This window comes from Artibeus jamaicensis, unplaced genomic scaffold, assembly GCF_021234435.1.
Source record: "Artibeus jamaicensis isolate MK-2021 breed Jamaican fruit bat unplaced genomic scaffold, CSHL_Jam_final scaffold_1689, whole genome shotgun sequence".
Classification (NCBI taxonomy): Eukaryota; Metazoa; Chordata; class Mammalia; order Chiroptera; family Phyllostomidae; genus Artibeus; species Artibeus jamaicensis.
This window is the reverse complement of record NW_026522029.1, coordinates 15,189,418-15,209,541: the sequence shown is the minus strand read 5'-3', so window position 1 is coordinate 15,209,541 and position 20,124 is coordinate 15,189,418. Positions and strand designations below refer to the sequence as shown.

At 60.0% G+C, this 20,124-nt stretch overlaps 1 protein-coding gene across 3 annotated transcripts in view; it reads right to left on the bottom strand.

Moving 5' to 3' along the window:
* CARMIL1 (capping protein regulator and myosin 1 linker 1) overlaps positions 1 to 20,124 on the bottom strand; it is a 144,277-nt gene that overhangs the window by 7,371 nt on the left and 116,782 nt on the right. For all 3 annotated transcript variants that reach the window (XM_037153028.2, XM_037153029.2, XM_053656008.1), the window contains exons 28-36: positions 19,143 to 19,230; positions 17,033 to 17,182; positions 11,271 to 11,337; positions 10,888 to 11,084; positions 8,557 to 8,666; positions 5,902 to 6,334; positions 3,413 to 3,491; positions 2,327 to 2,527; positions 548 to 688 (exon numbers count right to left, since the gene is read on the bottom strand). In XM_037153028.2, the coding sequence (XP_037008923.2) occupies positions 548 to 688; positions 2,327 to 2,527; positions 3,413 to 3,491; positions 5,902 to 6,334; positions 8,557 to 8,666; positions 10,888 to 11,084; positions 11,271 to 11,337; positions 17,033 to 17,182; positions 19,143 to 19,230 (1,466 nt within the window). The remainder of the gene's footprint in view (positions 1 to 547; positions 689 to 2,326; positions 2,528 to 3,412; positions 3,492 to 5,901; positions 6,335 to 8,556; positions 8,667 to 10,887; positions 11,085 to 11,270; positions 11,338 to 17,032; positions 17,183 to 19,142; positions 19,231 to 20,124) is intronic.

Sequence of the window (20,124 nt, the reverse complement as noted above, 5' to 3'; positions counted from 1 at the left end):
CCTTGCTCTGCTCCCACCCCACAGCCGAGGGAGCGAACTGGTGAGCTGGTGGCCTGAGAGCGTCCCTACTGGCGCCACACCACTGAGCATGGGACACAACTGACCTGGCAACTGAGCGGACACAGGGACCCACACGGCCACCTGGGCCTGGGCGGCTGCCCCAAGCCACAGCCACGGCCATTAACAACCAGGGGCAGCCCTTCCTGGGCACGGCGGGACCTGCAAACCCACAGGTGGCACCAAGTAACAACCGCGGCCGTCCCCGGCTGCTGGGAGGTGGGCAGGGGCCCAGAGGTGACAGCTACAAAGACGGAGACCTCGGGCCGTGTCCCAGCGGGGCCTCCCATCCCCTGTGCGAGTCCTGCACCCAGACCCTGCATCCTCAGCCGCCCGAGTTTCTGCGAGAAGAAACTGCTCTGGTTCCGCCTTTGCTCCCAGGGATGCCGGCTCCATCACCAGGCTGCCAGTGAGGTTCCGGTTGGTGGAACAGCTTTGTCCTGAGATGAGTCCCCAGGGGAGGGGGAGGCCGGAGGAAGCCATCTCCTACCTTCCTGGGAAGGCGTCCTTGGGCCGGGCTGGGGGCTCCCCGGGCCCTCTCGCTCCTTGTCCGAGGGGACTTTTTTCAGGACGGGCGGAAGCAGAGCCACCTTGGGGGACCCGAGGCCCGATGGCGAGTCCGGGGCGTCCTCTGCAGAGACAAACACACAAGCTGGGCCCCTTGGACGGGAGGGCGTCTCTCAGCACAAGGGACTCTCAGTCTCAAAGGGCGTCAGGGACTCCTTCCGGCCAATGGCCAGTTTCACATCCCCACTCGGTCGCTGACCATGAGCACCCACTGACCACAGGGAGGAAAACCGAGCAGCGGGTGGAGGGGAAGCCCACCCGACAGGCCGTCCTGCAGACACGGAACCCGGGGGCCGCTGTCTGACCCCCCAGGTGGCAAGGGACCCGTGGGGCCCCCTGCCTGGGACACAAAGGCTGTTTGGCTTCCGTCACACATGTAACATACGGCTCACTCATATGTGCAGTGAGCCTTCACCCGTCATCCAATCCACAGCCATGGTCATGGTGCACACATGTTTGTGCACACATGTACATACATGTGCAAGCAGAGACCACGAAGGGCAACTTTGAAGCATGGACTTTGGCCGCAGAAGGGCCCTGGGGCTCCACAGACAAATGAGGCGATGAAAGGACCGAGGCTGGAGGGGCCACGCAGCCGGAACAGGTGCCCTCGCCCCCCAGGCTGCCCCGCGTGTCCCTGACGGACAGACGGATGGGACTGCCCCGCCCTCTGCTCGGCTACTACACTTGTGTGTGCAAGTGCACGAGCACACGTGTTGATGGTGTGCCACGTGTGTGTGTCCTGTGTGATCGTGTCCAGGTGTTTCCTGCGTGTGCACACGTGTGGTGTGTGCAGAGGACGCCCTTTCCCGGGTGGTCCTCAGTGGGGTGGGCGTCTGAAACGCCCACTGAACTCCCGAGCTCCATAAGAACATCCACTGTCAACATGTGCTCTCCGTGTACGAAGGACCGAGAACACGTTCAGAGAACGAACCACGAGCGTCCTGCACGAGAACGTGGGGCACCCGTTCCGCCTCCTACTCAGCCTCCAGCCGGGGAGCCTTCCGTCCCCCCTTCTCTGTGACCAAGCTCCCACTTCCCCATCATGACGACCGCAGGTTGCGGACAATTACAAGTCCTAAGGGTCTGCCTCGAGGGTCAGTGGCTGGAGGGGACCCCAAGAAAGCCGCAGGAAGAGCGGAGGTGACGGGGAGCAGTGGCCACTGCAGGAGACAGCAGGGCAGGGCACCACCCATTTCTAAGGGTTTCGAGTTTCCTCCGTCCTGAGGTTTGCCGCACCCAGTCCGGGAGCTTTCTCCCTGAGGGGTGGATGGTGTCCCAGACTCTGAGGACGAAAGGGCAGGACTCACCGCTGCCCGAGCTCAAAGTGGCCCAAGGTGACAGGCGCACACCTGGCCCGCCACGCCCTGTCCCCGAACACGTTTGTGCCCCACACCCATCCCCAAATACGGGGTGTGCGCAGAGCAGCGCACGCCTTCCCTGTCCGTGGCCACGCCCTCCAGCTGCCGCCCCCGAGGCTCTGTCCACGGCAGACAGGCCAGGGGTGCTCCCTGAGTCGCCCCCTGAGGACACTCTGAGTCGGCAGCCTGGGTACTGAGTAAAGGCCCCTTCCTGCCACCAGGTCACCCCCCCCCCCCGCCTGGCCTCTGCACTTTCTCACAGCCCCTGCAGCCCCTCCAGGCCTGGCCACCCTGGAAAAGCCCCCCGGGGTCAGAGCCGCCCCCTAACCAGCGAGCCTTACCAGCCCGAGAGGATGTCCTCGGCTTCTGCGGGATGGCCGGCCGGGCCGCCAGGCTGGGCTTGGGCGACTGCAGTGCGGGCTTGGGGTTGGAGGCGCTGCGGGCCCGGAAGCCCGCGTCCACTCTGGGGTCCACTTTGGCGATCTTCTCCGGGGCCCCCAAGCTGAAGCGGGTCTCCGAGAGAGCGGGCTGCAGCTTAGGTCCTGACGGGGAATGGGGACGAGAACCAGCTCCCGTTACAACTCAGAGGGGGAGGGAGCCAATCACGGGAAGTGAGGAGCCAAGCCCAGAGGCCGTCTGGTCCCTGTCACTCCTCGCACAGTGGGCAGGCTGCAGTCCCTGCCTCCCACCACCGATTACTGCGCAGGTGACAAGCACCGTGCGGAATGGCCTGCGGGGCCGCACGCTGTGCACGGGACACGGTTCTCCCCACACTGGGGGCCGGGGCCTGCCGGGACCTGGCCCAGAGGCGGGGCGACCATGGGCAAGGGGTCCGCCCGCAGGTCCCGGGTCAGGACGGCTCGGGAATGTCCCCGCAGGCCCTGCTCTGCCCCTTTGCTGCTGTGAGTGAACCAGATGAGCCGGTGGAGTGGTTCACATTCCAGCCGAAGACTCCACATACAAATGAGGCCTGTAACCTGCAGTTCCTCCAGCGTCCGCCCACGGCGTCTGCTCCTTTCACTGCCCCCGACCAGTCAGAGGGACAGAGGACAGGAGACACCCAGGGACGACACCTCGCATCAGACGAGAAAGCCAGCTTCCGCCTGCCACGTCGTACAGCCTGGCGTCCCCCAAACATCAGCCGTGTCCCCCAAATCACGCCCCAAGCCCACAGTCTGAGAGTTCTTCTCCATGAACTTCCTTGCCCTAAGGAGGGCTGCCCTGTCCAGACACAAGGCCACAGCGGTGGGGGACACGCCCCAAGGGGGCCGGGGCAGGAGGAGGCGTGACAGCTGGACCCGGGGACAGCTGTGACAGCAGAGGCTGGCTCCCGTGCTCCGCGCCCCTGTTTGCCTTCCCGTCGGCCACGTGTGGCCCAGGCAGCAGCACAGTGTTTTCCTGAGCAGGTGACGCCTGGCCCGACTCACCTGCCCCGCCTCCGTCCGGCTGTTCCGTGCTCACGGCCGGGCTGGATGGCTCCTGGGAGGCGGCATCGTTCCCGAGCTTCTAGAAAACCCAAGCCCCCCCAAAAGTGCCTATTTATTTAAGGTGTAAGAAGAGAACGAAGCGGACAGTAAGCGACCAGACAGAGAAGGGCTCTTCAACTGCACAGCTGTCAGGATGGGGGCGGCCGACCATCTATCTCCCCGGGGCCCTCGGGACCGAGCTCCAAGGAACACGTTCCCTTCTGTGTCCACAGTCAGGGCAAGGAAGGCCTGCCCCTTGTGACAGGCGTGTGGGACCGGCGAGGCCACTGGCCTCGGCAACACTCCCAGTTTCCCTTGCTGCGCCTCCACATGAGCCTGGCCACCCCCCGCCGCCCCCTGCCCGGGGCTCTGCTGCTGTGAGTTCGGGAACCCACTCCAAGCTGGGCCCCAACACTCAAGGGTCAGAAGCAGCAAAATTGGCGAGAGGGGGCCCAGGGCAGGCAGGGGCTCCGGTGCCAACGAGGCCATACCGAAGGCACAGGCGTGGCGTTAATGCAGGAGCGTGTGACAGACAGCTGTCCCAGGGGTCCCCAGACCTGGGGGGCTCTGAGCGTCCAGTCCCGGTGGACCCGGGGATGACCGGAGGTAAAGTATGGAAACCAGGTTCTAACTGCTGCAGAAATTGGGCCCGTTTTCTACATAGATCGTAACTCATCCCCCTTTCCTGACCTAGAACTCCCGGCTACCTCCCACAGCAGCAGATAAACGCAGGTAAACCGGCGGAAGTCAGCACCGGGGACAGCTGCGAAGGTGGCATGGAAGGGTCTGGGGCAGACAAGCCCGCCGGGCGGCCCCAGGCCCGTCCCTCCCCGGTCTTAGTGAGTGACAGGGGACACAGGTCCACGCACAGCTCTTCCCCTGCAGGTGCACATGCGACAGTGAGCAGTGAGGACGACTCAAGAGGAAGGCAAAGATGACACGTTCTGTTTTTATCGACAAGTGTGTTCACCACTGAGGTTCATGGTGCTAACTTCATAAAAGACACAGTCATGAAGTTTTAGGGGAAAATATTAGACAGCTAATTTTTTCAGAGCCTTTTCTTACTGTTTTATTGTTCTCATAGAGTGAATGCCCCTGACTGATTGAAATTTTAAGCTCGTACTAAGGGTTTTTATCATTGTCGTTGCTTTAAATAGGCACTAGGGGGCGCTAAGAGATCGTCAGTATGGACAGTGAACAACTCGGGAACCAGAATTTGTGTCTCTTTGAGTCTATTTTTGTCCCAAACCCAAAGCACGTGGAAAAAGCCCCCTGGCGTGGCTCCTCCTTCTACCAAAAGGCAGCTGCTGCTCCGTGGAAACAGTGATTAAGTAAATAAGCGGCTTGTCGGTGAAAACAGCTCACTCGCTGTCACGAAGAAATTCCAGGAAACAGACTCAAGTCTAAACTTGTCTGTCCCCTAACGACACGGTCACAGCATTTACTCTGAGTGCGACCAGTGCTGGCCGCTCGGCCTCCGGGCTGAACACACAGAGCAGGGCGGTCAGGCCCCCGTGAACTCTGTCCTGAGGGTGAGTGGGGAGGGGTGACCAGTGACCGGACGTGGTCCGACCGCGAGGGGGCGGGTGGACAGCTGCACCGTCCAGCGGGGAGGCTGGACGTCGTGAAAAAGCGCCCAGGTGTCTGGAGGTGCAGCCCTCCCCACCCTGGAAGAGTCCACCATCTGCTCTCTGAAGACTAAGGGTGAGCGGTTGTAGTTCACTGCCCCCCTTTTATAAAAGGGGGTGCAAGTCCCTTTCCCGGGAGAACCCAGGTCCGCAAACTCAAAGGACCTCAGGACAAACGGGGGCCAAACTCGGGCACCGGACGACCAGTGACCGCACGGGAAACATGCAGAACGGGGGGGGGGGGGGGTAACCCAACAGACACTTCACACACAGGTCCAGAGAGAAAATAAATAATGCACTGAGTCAGGTTCGGGGAGACTCGGCGGTTTTTACCCCACGACTGTTTCCTCACAGCGACAGACGGCCTGCTGGCGGTCAAGGTGTTGGACGGATTCTAACAGGAACACCTTGACTGTTCTTTCTTTTGGCTTTTAAGTCAGGAACAGAGCCGGGAGTTTTTAGGTCGGGAAAGGGGGATGAGTTACGATCTATGTGGAAAACGGGCCCAATTTCTACAGCAGTTAGAACCTGGTTTCCGTATTTTACCTCCGGTCACCCCGGTCCACCGGGACTGGACGCTCAGAGCCCCCCCAGGTCTGGGGACCCCGGGGATGACTGTCCGTCACATGCTCCTGTCACAGGTGCAGGAAGCCCCTGGGCAGGTGCCACCGACAACGGACTTGGGACACTGCGGCTCGCAGGAAGCATGTGGCCCTGATGCCTTTTTTTAAAAGGAAAAACCCTTTGGTTTTTGGATGTCATTTAACCCAAGCACTGTCTCCTGCGCCCGCCACCCCGGGGCGGCGCGTCCGCGGGCCCCACCTTGTGCGCGCCGGCTGCGCGGCGCTCCTGCCTGGCCTTCATCTCCGCCAGCAGCCCGCTGCCCATCACCTGGACCCCGCACCTCCGGCCGCCCTGGGGGCTGCCCCTGCCGTCCCCGGGCTCCGGCCTCCCCGCGTCGTCCCCCTGGCTCTCGTCCAGGCCCTCGGGCGTCTTCCTCTCCTCCGTCCGCTCGGAACTGCCGTTGCGCTCGGCCGGCTTCGCGTCCCTCCTGGGCGTGTCCACGGCCGGGCCCCTGACCGCCGCGCCCTTCGGCGAGGACGGCTCTTCCCCCATCAAGACCGTCGGCGGCCGCTCGGACTTGGACCGGGGCTTGATCAGGTTGAGGAAGCCGCTCCTCCGAGATTCCCTCTTCTTCCTCTCGTCGCCCCCCTCGCTGAGCTCGTGGGCCTCGGGGCCTCTCGTGGACGATCTCCTGTGAGTGGAAAGAAGGGGAGCCGCTGGCGTCACTGTGACTCCCGTTCCAGCCAGAATCAGCCTGGATGTCGACGCCAGGCCACTGCTTACGGGGCGGCCACCCCGGAGCCCTGAGAAGCGGACAGGAGTCACCGAGTGTGGGAAACAGAGCGGGGGGGGGGGGCCCACACCCGCACCCCCCAGGTGGGGGCAATCAGGACCGCAGGGGCGAGGACCAGCAGAGGTGGGAGGGCCGGGAGCAGAGAGGAGTTTCGTGTGCTGAACATTTAAGGGCTCTGGCCCCCAGTCCAGAGCCCGCCCACACACCAGCTGCCTCCAGACCCGGGGGCCACCACCCGGTGGACTCTGGTGACCAGCGACGCCCCCATAAGCCCCTAAAGTCCTTCCATGATGGTTGGACCACCTCTGAAGTCCTGCCCTTGTCTGTGCTCAACCCAGAGGACAGGCTGGGTCCTTGCTTCTGACCATCCACCAGGGGGGGCAACCGAGGGAAAAGGCAGACAAGTGGCTGTCCCCACGGTCACGATGACGTCAACATGGGGCGTTGAGGGGACCCACCACTGTCACGTTGACCGCGCAGGAGGGAAAGAGGAGAGCATGCGTGTGCGTACATGTTCGTGTGTGTGAGTGTGCCTGCCTGTGTGTGTTCCGTGGGCAGTGGCAGCTACGTCATCACCCTCTGGAGTGAGGACTCAGTAATTATAGTTACCACCTGAAACTGCAAAACAGGAAACTGCCAGTTATTAAGGAATCTGGAGGCAAAGTACGAAAATAAACGGCTAAAGGAACAGGAGTTGACTGGCCCCGGGAACAGGGCAAGAAATGGAGAGTTTTGTTTTTGTGAAAAGCCTTACAGAACATCTGACACTTTAGATCATGAGCACATCAAACTTCGATTTCCAAACACCCTTGCCCACCGTGGGGCTGTGCCTGAGCCCGGCCCTCCACACGCCTCACCGGCCCTGTTTTCTACGGCAAAATGACACGAGACCCGTCACTGCCCGGCCGGCCCGGCACTGCGTGATGGAGACGGATGCGTCCACCCCGTCTGTCCGGCCCGGGGCAGCTCCCTCCCAGGCAGCATCTTTGCAGAGAGTGGGCTTCACACCTTAGTGTCCCCAGCTCGCGTTCTGAACCCCTGGACAGGTTGCCCACAGGCGAGGCAGTCGCCCTGGGGCAGGTGGAAAGGCTCGCGTGCTCCTGACAGATGAGCACTGGCCTCCCCACTAACTACAAACCGCATTCTGAAGTCTGGGGAGAGGCGGCAGGGGTACCGGCAGCTTACAGGACACTCCGCGGGGACCGAGGGCCGACCGTGTCTCACAGGCCGCGTCGCAGACCCTGGGGTTACTACGGAAACCAGGACCTGGTCTGGCTCAGAGGGAGTGGCCTTCCGCAGGGACAGTAAGACCTGGAAGCAAATCAGTACAGGGGGGCCCCCCACCCCTACACTTGGCCATTTCAGGTGGTATTGCTTGAGAATCTGCTCATCCTTTCCCCGAGCTGGGAAAAAAAAAACCCAACCCAAGTCTCCAAGGACCGTGCGCCCTCAGACACGCACGGGGCTCGAAAAGTGTCCAGTCGGCTGCAGGGGAACAGCAATGAACCGGGAGCAGGGAGCAGCCACGGGAGGGCCTCGGGGAGTGAATGACGTTTCAGTTGGTGCCCAGAGTTTTCCCAAAGGCAGTGAGCTGCCCTTCAAGGTCGGGGACAAACAACTGGGCCCCGTAGCTCAGTGCATGTGGTAGATGGCACTCCCGCTCGGCCCCTCATCCGCAGGGACCGGTGGTTCCCCCTCCGGGCACCCGCCTGCCTCCCACGGCTCGTCGGGCGGTTTCGATTCCTTCCAGACGGTGGTATCGCCAAGGGGAGAAAACCTCAGACACAAACCCAGGTTAAGCGTGTTTTGGGCATGGGTCTGCCTTGACCGAGGGTCCCTTCCAGACCAGCACCACGGTCCTCACTCCCGGCTCTCCCTGCTGACTTTCTCGGCCACCAGGTCGGGGCCAAGGCTGGGAACTCGCCGCTCTAACACGGGCCCAGCTGGTAGTGAGGCTGCTGACCTGGAGACCCCGTTCTGCAAACCACCGGAGTAGCGAGTCCCATTGCAGAAACGTACCCACGGGCAAAGTAAAGGCGCTTCATGCACACGGTTTAACTGTCAAGTTCATAAGTTACGTGTGAATGAAAACACATTACGAGTGCCGACTCTGAACTCACATTTTGGTCACCTTCTTGGTGAAGAATTCATCGACCCCTTCGTCCACTCGCCCCATGAGGCCGTTCTGCTCGCCGTCCTGGGCCGCGGCCACGGTCGCGGTGGCACAGACCTGCAAACCAGATAGGCGCCGCGCTGACGAGAGGCGGGTGACCTGGGAGCACCGGGTGCCAGGTTCAAGGCACCGCCAGGCGGGGGCGGGGCCCACAGACTGAGAGATGGGACAGGAGTCGCGTGTCTGCGTGTGACGAGGGCAGAAGGACTGAACGGGGGACGTGGGAGGGACAAAGGCCGGGGTGGGTCCCGGCTGCTGGTGCCTCAGAAACAGCTCAGACCCAACAGGCAACAGGCTGTGAAGAGACAACTGTTTCTTTGCTTTGCTTTTTTAATCCTCCCCCGAGGATGTGTTTATTGATTTCAGAGAGAGGGTAAGGGAGAGACACGGAGAGAAACATCCACGGATCGGTCGCCTCCCGTACGTGCCTGCCCGGGGATCGAACCTGCACCCTCTGGGCCCCCCCGCCAGGGCCCTGGGTCGTGTGGTCATCACAGCGGTCACTCCACAGACGTGAAGGTGAGCCAGTGCTGCCTTATGGCAACGAGAGGCCCAGAGATCCTTCTTTGACCCCCGAGACTCAGAAAGGAGGGAGCTTCCCTGCCAGCGTCATGAAGGGGGTGTCATTTTGAAACCCAAACTGGATGGACCGTCTGGACACGAGAAAGAGAGAAATGACAGGCCCCTCTCACTGATGCGCAGAGCTGACAAAATTCGAACGAGAACGTCAGACCTGCTGAGAGTAAACGCAGTCCCCAGCGTGGCCTGGCCAAGGACAAGGTCAGCGAGGGTGGACCTGGGGGCACTGCATCTGCTCAAACCAGCAGACAGATCACGGGGACACCACATGGTCACAGCTACCAAAGACCAAGGACGAAGACGGTTCGACCTCCTCCTCCTTGGCTGCACAGAGGTTTGAGGGTCCCAGCGGGGGTCACCTCTCAGAACCGCTCTGGGGGGAGCACTTTGAGAACCGCAAATGCGGGGACCCCCTGGGGCAGGGGGCTCTCACTGTGAACCCCAGGGCCCGGCGCTCCGGGCTCGGGAAGAGCCGAGCCTGTGCAGACGCACGGCTGGACTCGCCGCCCAGGACACGGCCGGGCTGGCCGGGAAACACCAGTGTCTCCCCCACTGGACTCCGCCTTCCTCCCCTCCCTTCTCCCTTATTTTTAAACGTGTAAAGAAAAGTACACCCCATCCTCTTTCCCCAGCCTCTGCCTCATTTCACGTATGAATGAGACCACGAATGACCCTCCACGCGGAATGGGCCACAGAGGAACTGCTTACTCGGTGACCTTCTAGAATCTTCGCCCATCTGAAACGCGCTCTCTCTCACTTAAGAAGCACAGGGGAAGCTACTCCTCCAATGTCTGTCAGTGCACTAACCTCGGGGCCGGGGCGCGAGCTACAAGGGGAAACAGTTCTACAGGGAAAGTCCGTCCCGGGTTGGAAGCTGCTGGCCCAGGCGCTCGGGACACGCCAGTGCAGGGGCGGGTGAGTCTGGAGTTGGGCAGAGGGCAGGGCCGTCACCCAGGGTGGGGGCTGCGGGTCAGATGGCACCACCCAGGAACCTCACTGAAGGCCCGGCAGGGGTGGGCGGGGTAAAAGTGGCCCACTCCGAGGCCACGGAGTCGCCGCTCAGGGAGGACGAGCTTTCTCGTCCGGTGACACCAGCGGAGGTGCCACGTGCCCACAGGACCAGGTCGGGAGTGGCCGGGCCGGGCAGCTCTGAACGAAGAGTTTGAAGCAGGGATGGGAAGGCAGACAGACAATGGGTCAGACGAACTGTTCCCAGAAGCCCGACTAAAGGGGCGAAGACTCGTGAACCAGAGACACGCAGGGACAATGTGGTCCCAGCACAAACACTCCCGTCCCCCCTGCAGTGGAGCAGGTGGGGGTCCCAGTGACCCCCCCGGCTCAGGTCTGGGCCACCAACAGCACAGGGACCAGAGCAGGTCGGCATGAGGGTCAGGCACCCGCTCCAAAGCCCACCGCCAACGATGCTTGACCACAACCAAATTTGTTGCTCATAATTTTCAGTGTTTTTTACACTCGGATGCTGTCGAATTGCACAGAGGTGGCCTGTCTGTCTCAGCTGCGTGACAGGTGTTTTTCCAGAGACTTCCGAGGACAGCCCCGCCCTGAAGAGGCGGAAACCGCGGTGCTGTCGGCTCCAAACCCGCAGAGCACCCAGTGGGGCTGCTCCGCAGGAACGTCGCAGGCACAGGGTTCAGCCTCCTGAGCAGCCCCCCCACCGCCCCCCCGGCCCCCCACCTACCGCGGCCTGGGTGGGCTGCTGCTTCTTGTGCCGCCTGGGCCTCAGCTTGGTGAAGTGTTCCAGCTTCCTGCCCTCCTCGGATGGCAGCTCCGAGATGAAGCCCGAGCTCCGCTTCTCCGGCTGGCCGGCCGGGAAGGGCGGGTCTTCGACGTGAATCGGCACTTCCTCCAGCGCCTTGTCCAGGTCGAACTCCATTTCTACGAGGAAGCAGAGCCGGGGACCACGCTCACTGCACAGAGACAGACCAAAGGTCCTGCAGTGACCGGAGTCCCTCACGGAAGAGCAAACGGCCACCTGCAGGCCACCCGGCTGGACCAGCAGGGGCTGGTCCAGAGCCCCTGGCAGGTGTGAGGTCCGGGGAGGGGGGGCAGCCGGACACTCACCGAAGGCCCTGGAAACCGGCCGCAGCATCCGGCTGTGGATGGTCTTCCTCTTGGACTTAGGGGTCATCTAGCAACAAAACACAAAAGGCACTGACTCAGGTGTTCACTCAAAACGTGCCCCTCAGACTTCAGGAGCATCCAGAACCTGCTGTTTCGCCTCCTGGGATGACGGGGGACGTCCTGGGACATCCTGACGGAGGGGACGGGGCCCACGTGTCTCTGACACTCTCGAACACCTTGGCCAGTGTTTCTCCCGACCCACCCCCAGCCGCCCCATCCTCCTGACCCAGGGTTCACTCCGTGCCACCCAGGAGGGTGTCCAAATGCATATAAAGCCAAAGACCAAAGACTGTAAAGTCAGTTCCTAAAAACCGGAAACACAATTATTCACTCTGCGTTAGAGCAGCCACATCGGCGTTGGCGGCGGACTCTCGCCTTGGCCACCGAGGCCGATTGCGGGGTCTGGTTCCCGTGTTGGCCACCCCGATTTTCACCTTTCCGCTGCGGGCTCCGACAGTGAGGACTCGGCAGTGCGTGTGCCTGCTCTCGCTGCTCGGAGACCCGGCCTGGGCCCTGCCAGGCCCCTGACACATGGGGCCAGAACCTGAACTACGGCCAAAACGTCAGGAGGGCCCTTCTCCAGCGAGGGTGTCATGTCGGCTGCTGGGCCTGAGCGGGGCCCCCGCGTCCCCCTCCGCACAGTCTCACTCAGGTCAGAGACGGAGGGGGCCACCAACGTCAGCCACACAAATTCGAGTCACGGAGATGGTGGTGGCGGCCGTTCAAGCCGCCCCAGGAGCAGTGCCTGGGGCGGACGCAGACGCAAGGGGTCACATGCCTCCTACCACGCCAGCTGCCCGCAGACGCCAGCGTTGGGTTTTGGCGACGTCCAGCTGCCCTGATGCTGGACCAGTGTTTGTGTAAATGGGCGCAGCAGGCGAACGCTGGGAGGGCACGCGCTCATCGGCGTTCTCCCTCTCACGGGGTCTTCACACACGCGTGGGTGGCGCAGGTGTGCCCGCGGTGAGGTCACGGCCCTGCGATGTGGCTCTCTCGTCACCCACTGCCTGCCTCCCGGTCTCTTCCTTCCACGGGGTTTAAGGACGGCCACGGAGAGAAAAGGACGAGCCTTTCTTCTCTCCACCTTTCCTTCCTTTCCTGAGAATGTTTCCTTCCATAACACGGGCTTGTGCAGTCCGACTGGCTCATTCCTGGGTCCCTGTGACATGTAAACCTAACTCGAGGGGAAATGGGGGGGTGGGGTGAGCTGGGTCCCCCTCTGGAAAACAAGCAGAACTGCAAGCTGAGGTCCTCGTACTCTTTCCCCCCAGGATGCAGTGAGGACCGCCCCCCTCCCAACGTCCCCACCCCTCCCATCAGCACCGCTGCCTTCTGGTGCGCGGCTGGGGCGCTTGACACTCACGGCCTGTCTCCTGGCTGAACCGTCTCGAGAAACCCAGTGCTGTGGGCACATCTCTGCCCATTCCGTCCGGGGGGGGGGGAGGGGACGGGGGGGGGACCTACGGGCGGGGGCGACGGGGCAGCACCCGGGGACGCAGCCAGGCAGCGCAGAAGCCAACCCACAGCGGAGCGCAGACCCGGGCGGCCGGAAACAGCAGAGCCGCTGAGTACTTACACTTGTGCAGCAGAGGGCCTCCATGCAGCGGAAAGAAAGGGAAACAGTGTGAATGGAAGAGGAAACAGCAACAGCGTTACAAGAACAGGGGCAGGGGTGGGGGGAGGGCAGCACTCGCAAGCACACAGAGCAGCCACAGAGGAGGCCTCGGGAGCCGAGGGAGGGGGCAGGACGGGGGCCAGAACTGGGAGAGCGCAGGGCTTTTATGAGCCGAAGCACGATCGCAGCTCGAAACGGCAGAACCTCTCAGACACGTCACCTCTTCTGCTAAGTGTGTGCAAAACGCCCTTGACCGACCCCGTCTGGGGGACGGAGACAGCGTGAGCTCCCAAGGCGCGTGGCAGACAGAACCCTGCATGCATGTCGGCCAGCCCCAGGGGGGCGGCGGTCCTGGGCTGGGCTGGTCCCCGCCAGGGTCTTTTCCGTCATTCGTGACCCCGCTGCACTTTCGGGCGAGGCAGCTTTGAACCCGCTCCGTCACCCAAGCCTCGGGAAAGGATGCGAGGCTGACCCTGCGGCGGCCACCTGTCTGCCTGGTGCGCCCTGTACCTCGGTGGGAGCCTGACCGTCACACGAACTCTCAGGTTCGTTCAGCCAGTTTGGTCGTCACTAACCATCGTCCAGGCGTCTCCTTCTTGTTCTGAAAACGTGTTCGGCTCCTGGGTCTGGGAGCGTGAACGACGGGTCCGTTCAGAGCACAGGCCCTCCCCCCACAGCACCACCGCCACCGAGTCTCCATCACTGTGACCGGCTCCCGTCAGCAACGCCCCCAAAGTCTCGGTCTCTGGTGTCTAACTTCATGCTCTTTCAGGGAATCCTCAAACAGACCTCATTCTGTGATCCACTACATTAGATCAGAAATAGCCTTGCTGCACGAAAGGAGAAAATGTTCACCACGTATTTTCAAACATTCCTGAGTCGTGTGAAATACGGATCTCTGCCCCTTTAACATACAAAACCTCGGTAAAGGCAGAGGCAAGTCTGGGCGGCCCGGCTCTGGGTCAGTCCTGTAGGTCAGACCCCCTCCCTTTCCCAAAGGCTAACCGACCAGATGGGCCCTCTCCCCACGGCCCAGCCCACGAATATGGAAGTTCAGGCGAGGACGCTTCTGGTGGCTCAATTTCTAGAAGGACCCGCGAACAAAAACATGGATCCGTGGAAGGACGACCATGGCCACTGTCGACTCCACTTCCCAGAGGAGGGAGGACCCCTGGTTGGCTCCTCGAAGCCTGCACAGTGAGCTGACTGATGTCCCCCGCTGGGACTGGGGACAGACAGTGAGTGAGGGGAGGTCACCCCATCTCTCCAGCTCATCACGCGTGCACGGCTCGGCTTCCAAGGACTGAGCTCAAACCCTGGACCTGCCGCTTCTGGTCAGGGCTGTGGGACTCTGGCCAGTGCCTTTGTCGAGCCAGATCTGGCCTCCTGGTTAGTGAAATACATTGTGGAGAGTGAACCAGATGAGGAATCCAAGGTGCTCTGCATGGAACCGGGGATGGTGCCAACTGGTGGCCGCCCGGCGCGTCACAGGCTGGTTGTGATGGGAGCACTGGTGACAGACGAGGTGAGCACCATCGTGAGGACAGGGCAGCCGGGTTCCGTCTCCTTGTCTGGACCTGGGGCCCCTGCAGAGCCGGACACGGGCCGGGGTTCCGGAACCCGCCACGAGGGAGGAGGGGCTGACCCCGGGGTCAAACACGACTGGACCTCAAGGACGTTCTTAACAAGAGAAGCTGTCGCTACAATGGCATCTTCAATGCCCCACGGGGAGGTCAGGCCCCAAGGTCAAGTGCAAAGACTGTCCTTCGACTCAGATGCACTCGCTCCCATGAAGACTTTCTCCATTGTCCTCACTTTCCGCCTCGTGTTGAACGGACAGAAACTCCCTCGTGGGCCCTGGTCTCTCCCGGAGGCGTCCGCCTCTCTGCCCAACGGACTTATCAGAGACTCCTCACGCTTTCTCCCCCAACTAGTCATTCTCGACATTTTCAAATTGACCAAAAATATAATAAATAAGAGGTGTCAGGATAGTATGATACATGCAAGCATGTTTGTCACGTAGACTCCTTAATTATCAGTTCACAGCATCACTTTATAGGAAATTCTCCGTTGCCAACTAATTTCAAATGAGATCAGGACTGAACAGTCTGAACATGGGATTACTACTGAGAGATGAGTTCAATTAATAACTGTTGGGACATGAGAATGAGGTAGGTGCTTGGCTTCAAAATAGCATTTGGTCAAGACAAATGAAGGCTTGCTGAATTTTAACCTGTATTTTTAAAATCTCAAAATTTTTACATTGAGCCCTGGCAGGTGTGGCTCAGTAGACTGAGCGCAGGCCTGCAAACCGAAGGGTTGCTGGTTCAATTCCCAGTCAGGGCACATGCCTGGGTTGTGGGCCGGGCCACCAGTAGGGGGCGCATGAGAGGCAACCACATGCTGATGTTTCTCTCCCTCTCTTTCACCTTCCCTTCACTTCTCTCTTAAAAATAAATCCACAAAATCTTTTTAAAAAATTGTTTTACATCGAGATCTGCAGCTGACTTTGTTCAGGGAGAGTCATCGTTAGGACCCTCAGGGAGAGTCACTGTCATGACTTTTGTCGTCGGAGAAAGGCCTCCCGAGGTGTGTTCTGTGAAAGCCCGAGCCTCTCGAGATCCCTTCCCAGGAAACAGCAGCGAGTCCACGGGCTGCGTCCCTGAGCGACTGTGTGCGATTTAAAACTGCTCTGACGCTCGTTGAGACAAGGCAACGAATCATCGCAAGCAGTGAGCCCGCAGTTATGTGAGGGGCGCAGGCTGTGTCCTCACCCACTTGCCACACTCACTGAACCCTGAACTTGGGCGATTTTTTAAACCCTACCGAGTGACAAATGAAACTACTTAGGGACACTAATCAGTGGAACGAGACCCGTGTCCTCCAGCACCCGCAGGGCTGGCCGCACTCGGCGTACAGACGATGCCGGCTCCCGACACACGCACGTTCCGGTGCCACACACGGGCACGTGTGCGGAAGTGATAAGATGCCTCTGGGAAGCTAATTAATCACTGTCACCAAACAAACTGCACACCGGGAGGCCGGCAGTGGGCAGACCCGTTTCAAACAACTGCAAAGAGCAGAACGTGTCACAGTTTTGACACGGGTGTCCCCGATGGCCCTCAAAGACGGCACAGGCTTGCAGGGCGGTTGGGCAGCTGGACACCCTTCACGCGTGATTCTGTTTCTATGTTGATTTTATCTGCTGGTGGTAAGGAGACATTTTACACAGAGCACGAAGCCTAATGAAAGAAATCGAACTCAGAACCTCACTCGGTTGTAGCACATAAACCAGCAGGGCAGCCACGCATTGCTTCCAGCAGGCTCAGCTCCCAGCCACCTGCACGCAGGTGACCCGGGCGCCCTGGATGAGCCACTGAAGTTCCCTAGGCCTCAGCTCCCTCCCCTGTGAAACGGAAGCTGTTCATACACCTAATCGCTCCCAGGATGTTACTATTCGTGGACCCAGAAGAGCGCCCGGCAGGTCGGACCTCGCAGAAAGCGGACTGAGTGCGTAAGAAGACGTTTAAGTTACCTTGGAATGCCCAGGGGAGAGGGAGCCAGGAATTTGGGCTGTAAACAAACACTTTAGGTTATAATGAAATAGCAGCATCTCCCAAAGCAGCACCCCGGCTCCGCGTGTCGGGGGCTCCTAATTCCACGTGGGAAAGGAAAGTCTGTGTGAATTATTCCCTCGGAGCTGTCGTAATAATTACTCTATGACAACAGTGTCCGACTTCTACTGCCTCAAAATGTAAACAGAGGCCTGGCTGGTGTGGCTCAGTGGATTGAGCACTGGCCTGCGAACCAAGGGGTCACCAGTTCGATTCCTGGTCAGGGCACGTGCCTGTGTTGCGGGCCAGCTTCAGGGCACATTCACTGAAACGTTCGGTTTTCCTTTGGGATTGAGGGCGGGTAGAGATTCTCTTTTAAAATAGTTTCCCAAAATTACAAAGAAAAAGTGGGGCAGCGGCCTTCAGGTCCACAGCTTCACTTACGGCCCCTGCAGAACAACAGCATCGTCCTGGGGGGCGTTTTCTTGGGTCTGTGCACACGGGGGACACTTGGGAAGGACCCGCAGCCTTACCATGCAGGTGTCCAGGTCTTCCAGACGCTCCAGCTCCGTGAGCTCCTCCACCGCGGGCACCGGGCGCCTGGCGGGCTTCTCGTCAGCCAGCTCCACGTCCGGGGCCTCGGCCGCAGGGAGGGTCCTGCCCCGCCGGGCGAAGTGCTCGGTCTGGGAGGCGACACAGTGCAAATTAACCAAGGACATGGGACCGAAGGGCGGCTGGGCTCCCGGCAAGGAGGGCGTCCGACGGTGAACGTGGTCAATGACCGCCCTTAACACGCTCCCACCGGATTAACTCACTCCCCCCTCTCGATGTCTTTCTTTGGGGGGCAGCGTGTTCTAACCAGAAAAGACAAAATCTCCTTTCTTTAAAGGACGTCTTTCAAGACTGTGTCTTTTGAAAAACACCATCTTCGCCACGTGGACGCAACATGCGCAACGCAGGCACAGGTTTTCCCGCAGAGGCGCTGGGCCCCTTCCCCTGAAGCTGGCGAGACGAAACTCAACTTCCTGCCGCAAAACCACTCACAGGGTCTATCTGCCCGGAGGCACTCCCACCTCTTTGTGCAGAAAAGCCACTTTCTTTATATAACACAAATAAAAGAAACAGTACTTTCTGAGTAGTTAAACTCTTCGAGAAGGACAATGAGGGAGTCCTTTCCATGTGACCCCCCACATGCGGTCACCAGATCCGAGGCCCGGGCCCCTGGACCGTCCAGGGGCCCTTTGGGGCGGTCCTGGGGCGCTATGCTTCCCAAGAAACTTTTCTATAAAGGCTGCACCACTGATTCTGTTTCTGCTTATTTTTAAAAAACAAGCGTGAATTGGGAGCTCCAGGCAGTGAAATAGCTCTTTGCTGTGGCACGAACTGGAAATTCATTTTGCTCAAATGTGTTGTTAATAAACCAGTTTTTTATACTTCCACCTTGCTACATACTAATAGGTTGGTGAAATACAGTAAAAATTTTAAAATCACAAGCACAGCCTGCCTGTGCATAGGGCGGCCGTGTCGAATTGCTGTATGGGTTTCTCCACGGCCCCCCTGCTCACTGAGCTAACCCTGTCATGGAGGGTCATCGCCGTCCACCGTGGGTCAGCTGCAGCCCGTGGCGGATCTGAGCAGAGCACTGAAGAGGCCCAGCCTACCTTCTGGATTTTAGACGACAGCCATGTGTATGTTCCTGAAATGAATTTTTTTTCAAAACACTCGTACAGTGTGCCTCATGGGGACAAAGCTCTCACTGTCCCCTCGTGCTGATGTCCTCCAGCCTCACCGAACAGGTCAACGTCCACCCGACATTTTTCTCTGGAGAAAGGCCGTAACCCCCTGGGGAGATTTCTACCGCACCACCTCACTGGCGTGCGAGACACGCAGCTCTCTCGGGTCCTAGGGCCTGACCCCTCCCCCAGCAGGCCCTGCCTCGGGGAAGAACCAGTCTCCGGAGGAAGAAGCGGGTCCTCCCCGTGGGGCCGCCCTGCAGCCCCTGGATGAGGCCGCCTCCCTCCCGAGTTTCCTGTGGTCTCCAAACATTTCCCCTCCCTGCCTGCTTTCCAGGACAGTCCACCCTCAAACGACCACATCAGAAACCAACAAAACGAGCCCGGACAACTTCACTGGAACTGAAAACAATCTTCATTTCGGGGGGAGGGGGAGCAGGGGATGGGGGGAGAGATGGCACTGGACAGAGACGGGACTGGGGTGGGGGGCACACAGCACCGAGCACAAGGCCACACTGAGAGCCCGTGTCCCCAAGACCTACCCGTGCGACTGTGTTAACCAGTGTCCCCCATCGATTCAATAAAAAGGACGTAAAGTAAAATAGATGACAGAGATAAAAACATAAAAAATAAGCAAATCGTATTCTTAGGTCTCCCGGCCATCCCCGCCCCATGCTGCTGGTCAGTGTTGTGCACTGAAAGGATTTCTCAATGCCGCCGCTTCTGCTCTCCGAGTCCCCCTGCGGAGTGGCTGAGACGCTCCCTCGAAGGGACATGGAAGCAGAAGCAGGGAGCTGGGGTCTTCACCCCAGAAGCTGCCACAGCGCAGAGCGTGGAGAAGAGCCGCCCGCCCACCCGCCCGGTAGCCGGCGGCTCCCCGCGTCCCCGCAGAGGCGGGCGCGGCACTCACCAGTCTGTGGTTGCTGTGCGAAAGTGCGTCCAGAATTTCGTCCACGATTCGGTCGGACAGGAAGGAGGCAGCGGTCAGCTTCACCTCACTGCGGAGAAACCCACAGGGTGGGGAGGCATTTTAGCTGGGGCAGCAGGGAGGTGTCAGCCGCGCCGGGCGCCACGTGGGTGAGGTCAGCGGGCGGGACACGGGGATGTGTGAACAGGGACGAGGGCTTCCAAATGCCGCCTAAACACACAGGCCACAGGCTGCCTTTACCCATTCACCCGGCCTCTGCCCTCCCAAAGCTCACGGCTCAGCGGCAGAAGTGGAAACATCTGGAAAAAGACCAACGTAATGGGAACCGCATGGCCTGTGTGGTCGAGAACAATCTGCCCATTGACAGAAACGAAAACAAACCAGGCAGCGGCCGGCGGGGCAGGTCCGGTCTGGTGGCGAGGCCTCGCTTTCTGCTCCGGGCGCGGGGCCTGCTCGCTAGAGACCCTCCTACGGAGCCCCTGGCGGCCGACACGCTGCGTCCACCCCGACTCATCATCTCACTTCAAGCACAGTTACACACGCACGGCTGTCCTGTCCTTTATGGGCAAATGTCACCAAGATGCTGTTTCAGTGTCTCTTGTCCTGACTTGAAGAAGCTGCCCAGATAGCCCTGGGCGGGTGTCTCGTCTGGTTGGAGCATCGCCCCAGGTTTGATCCCTGGTCGGGGTGCACACAGGAGGCGACCGATCGATGTTTCTCTTTCACATCGATGTCTCTCTCTCTCTCTTTCTCTTCCTCTCTCTAAATTCAGTAAAGCTAAATCCTTGGGAGAAGATTAAACAAACTTTTTATTTTTATTTTTTTGAAAAAAAAAGGTTGCCCAGACACCGGACAGTGGCTGGCAGTTTTCACTAATAAATAACGTGGCCGCTGAGGCTTCAGTCAGAGAGCTGGCGTGACAGGGAGCACTGTGGCTGTCTTCTGTCCCCCAGGGTCCAAATTC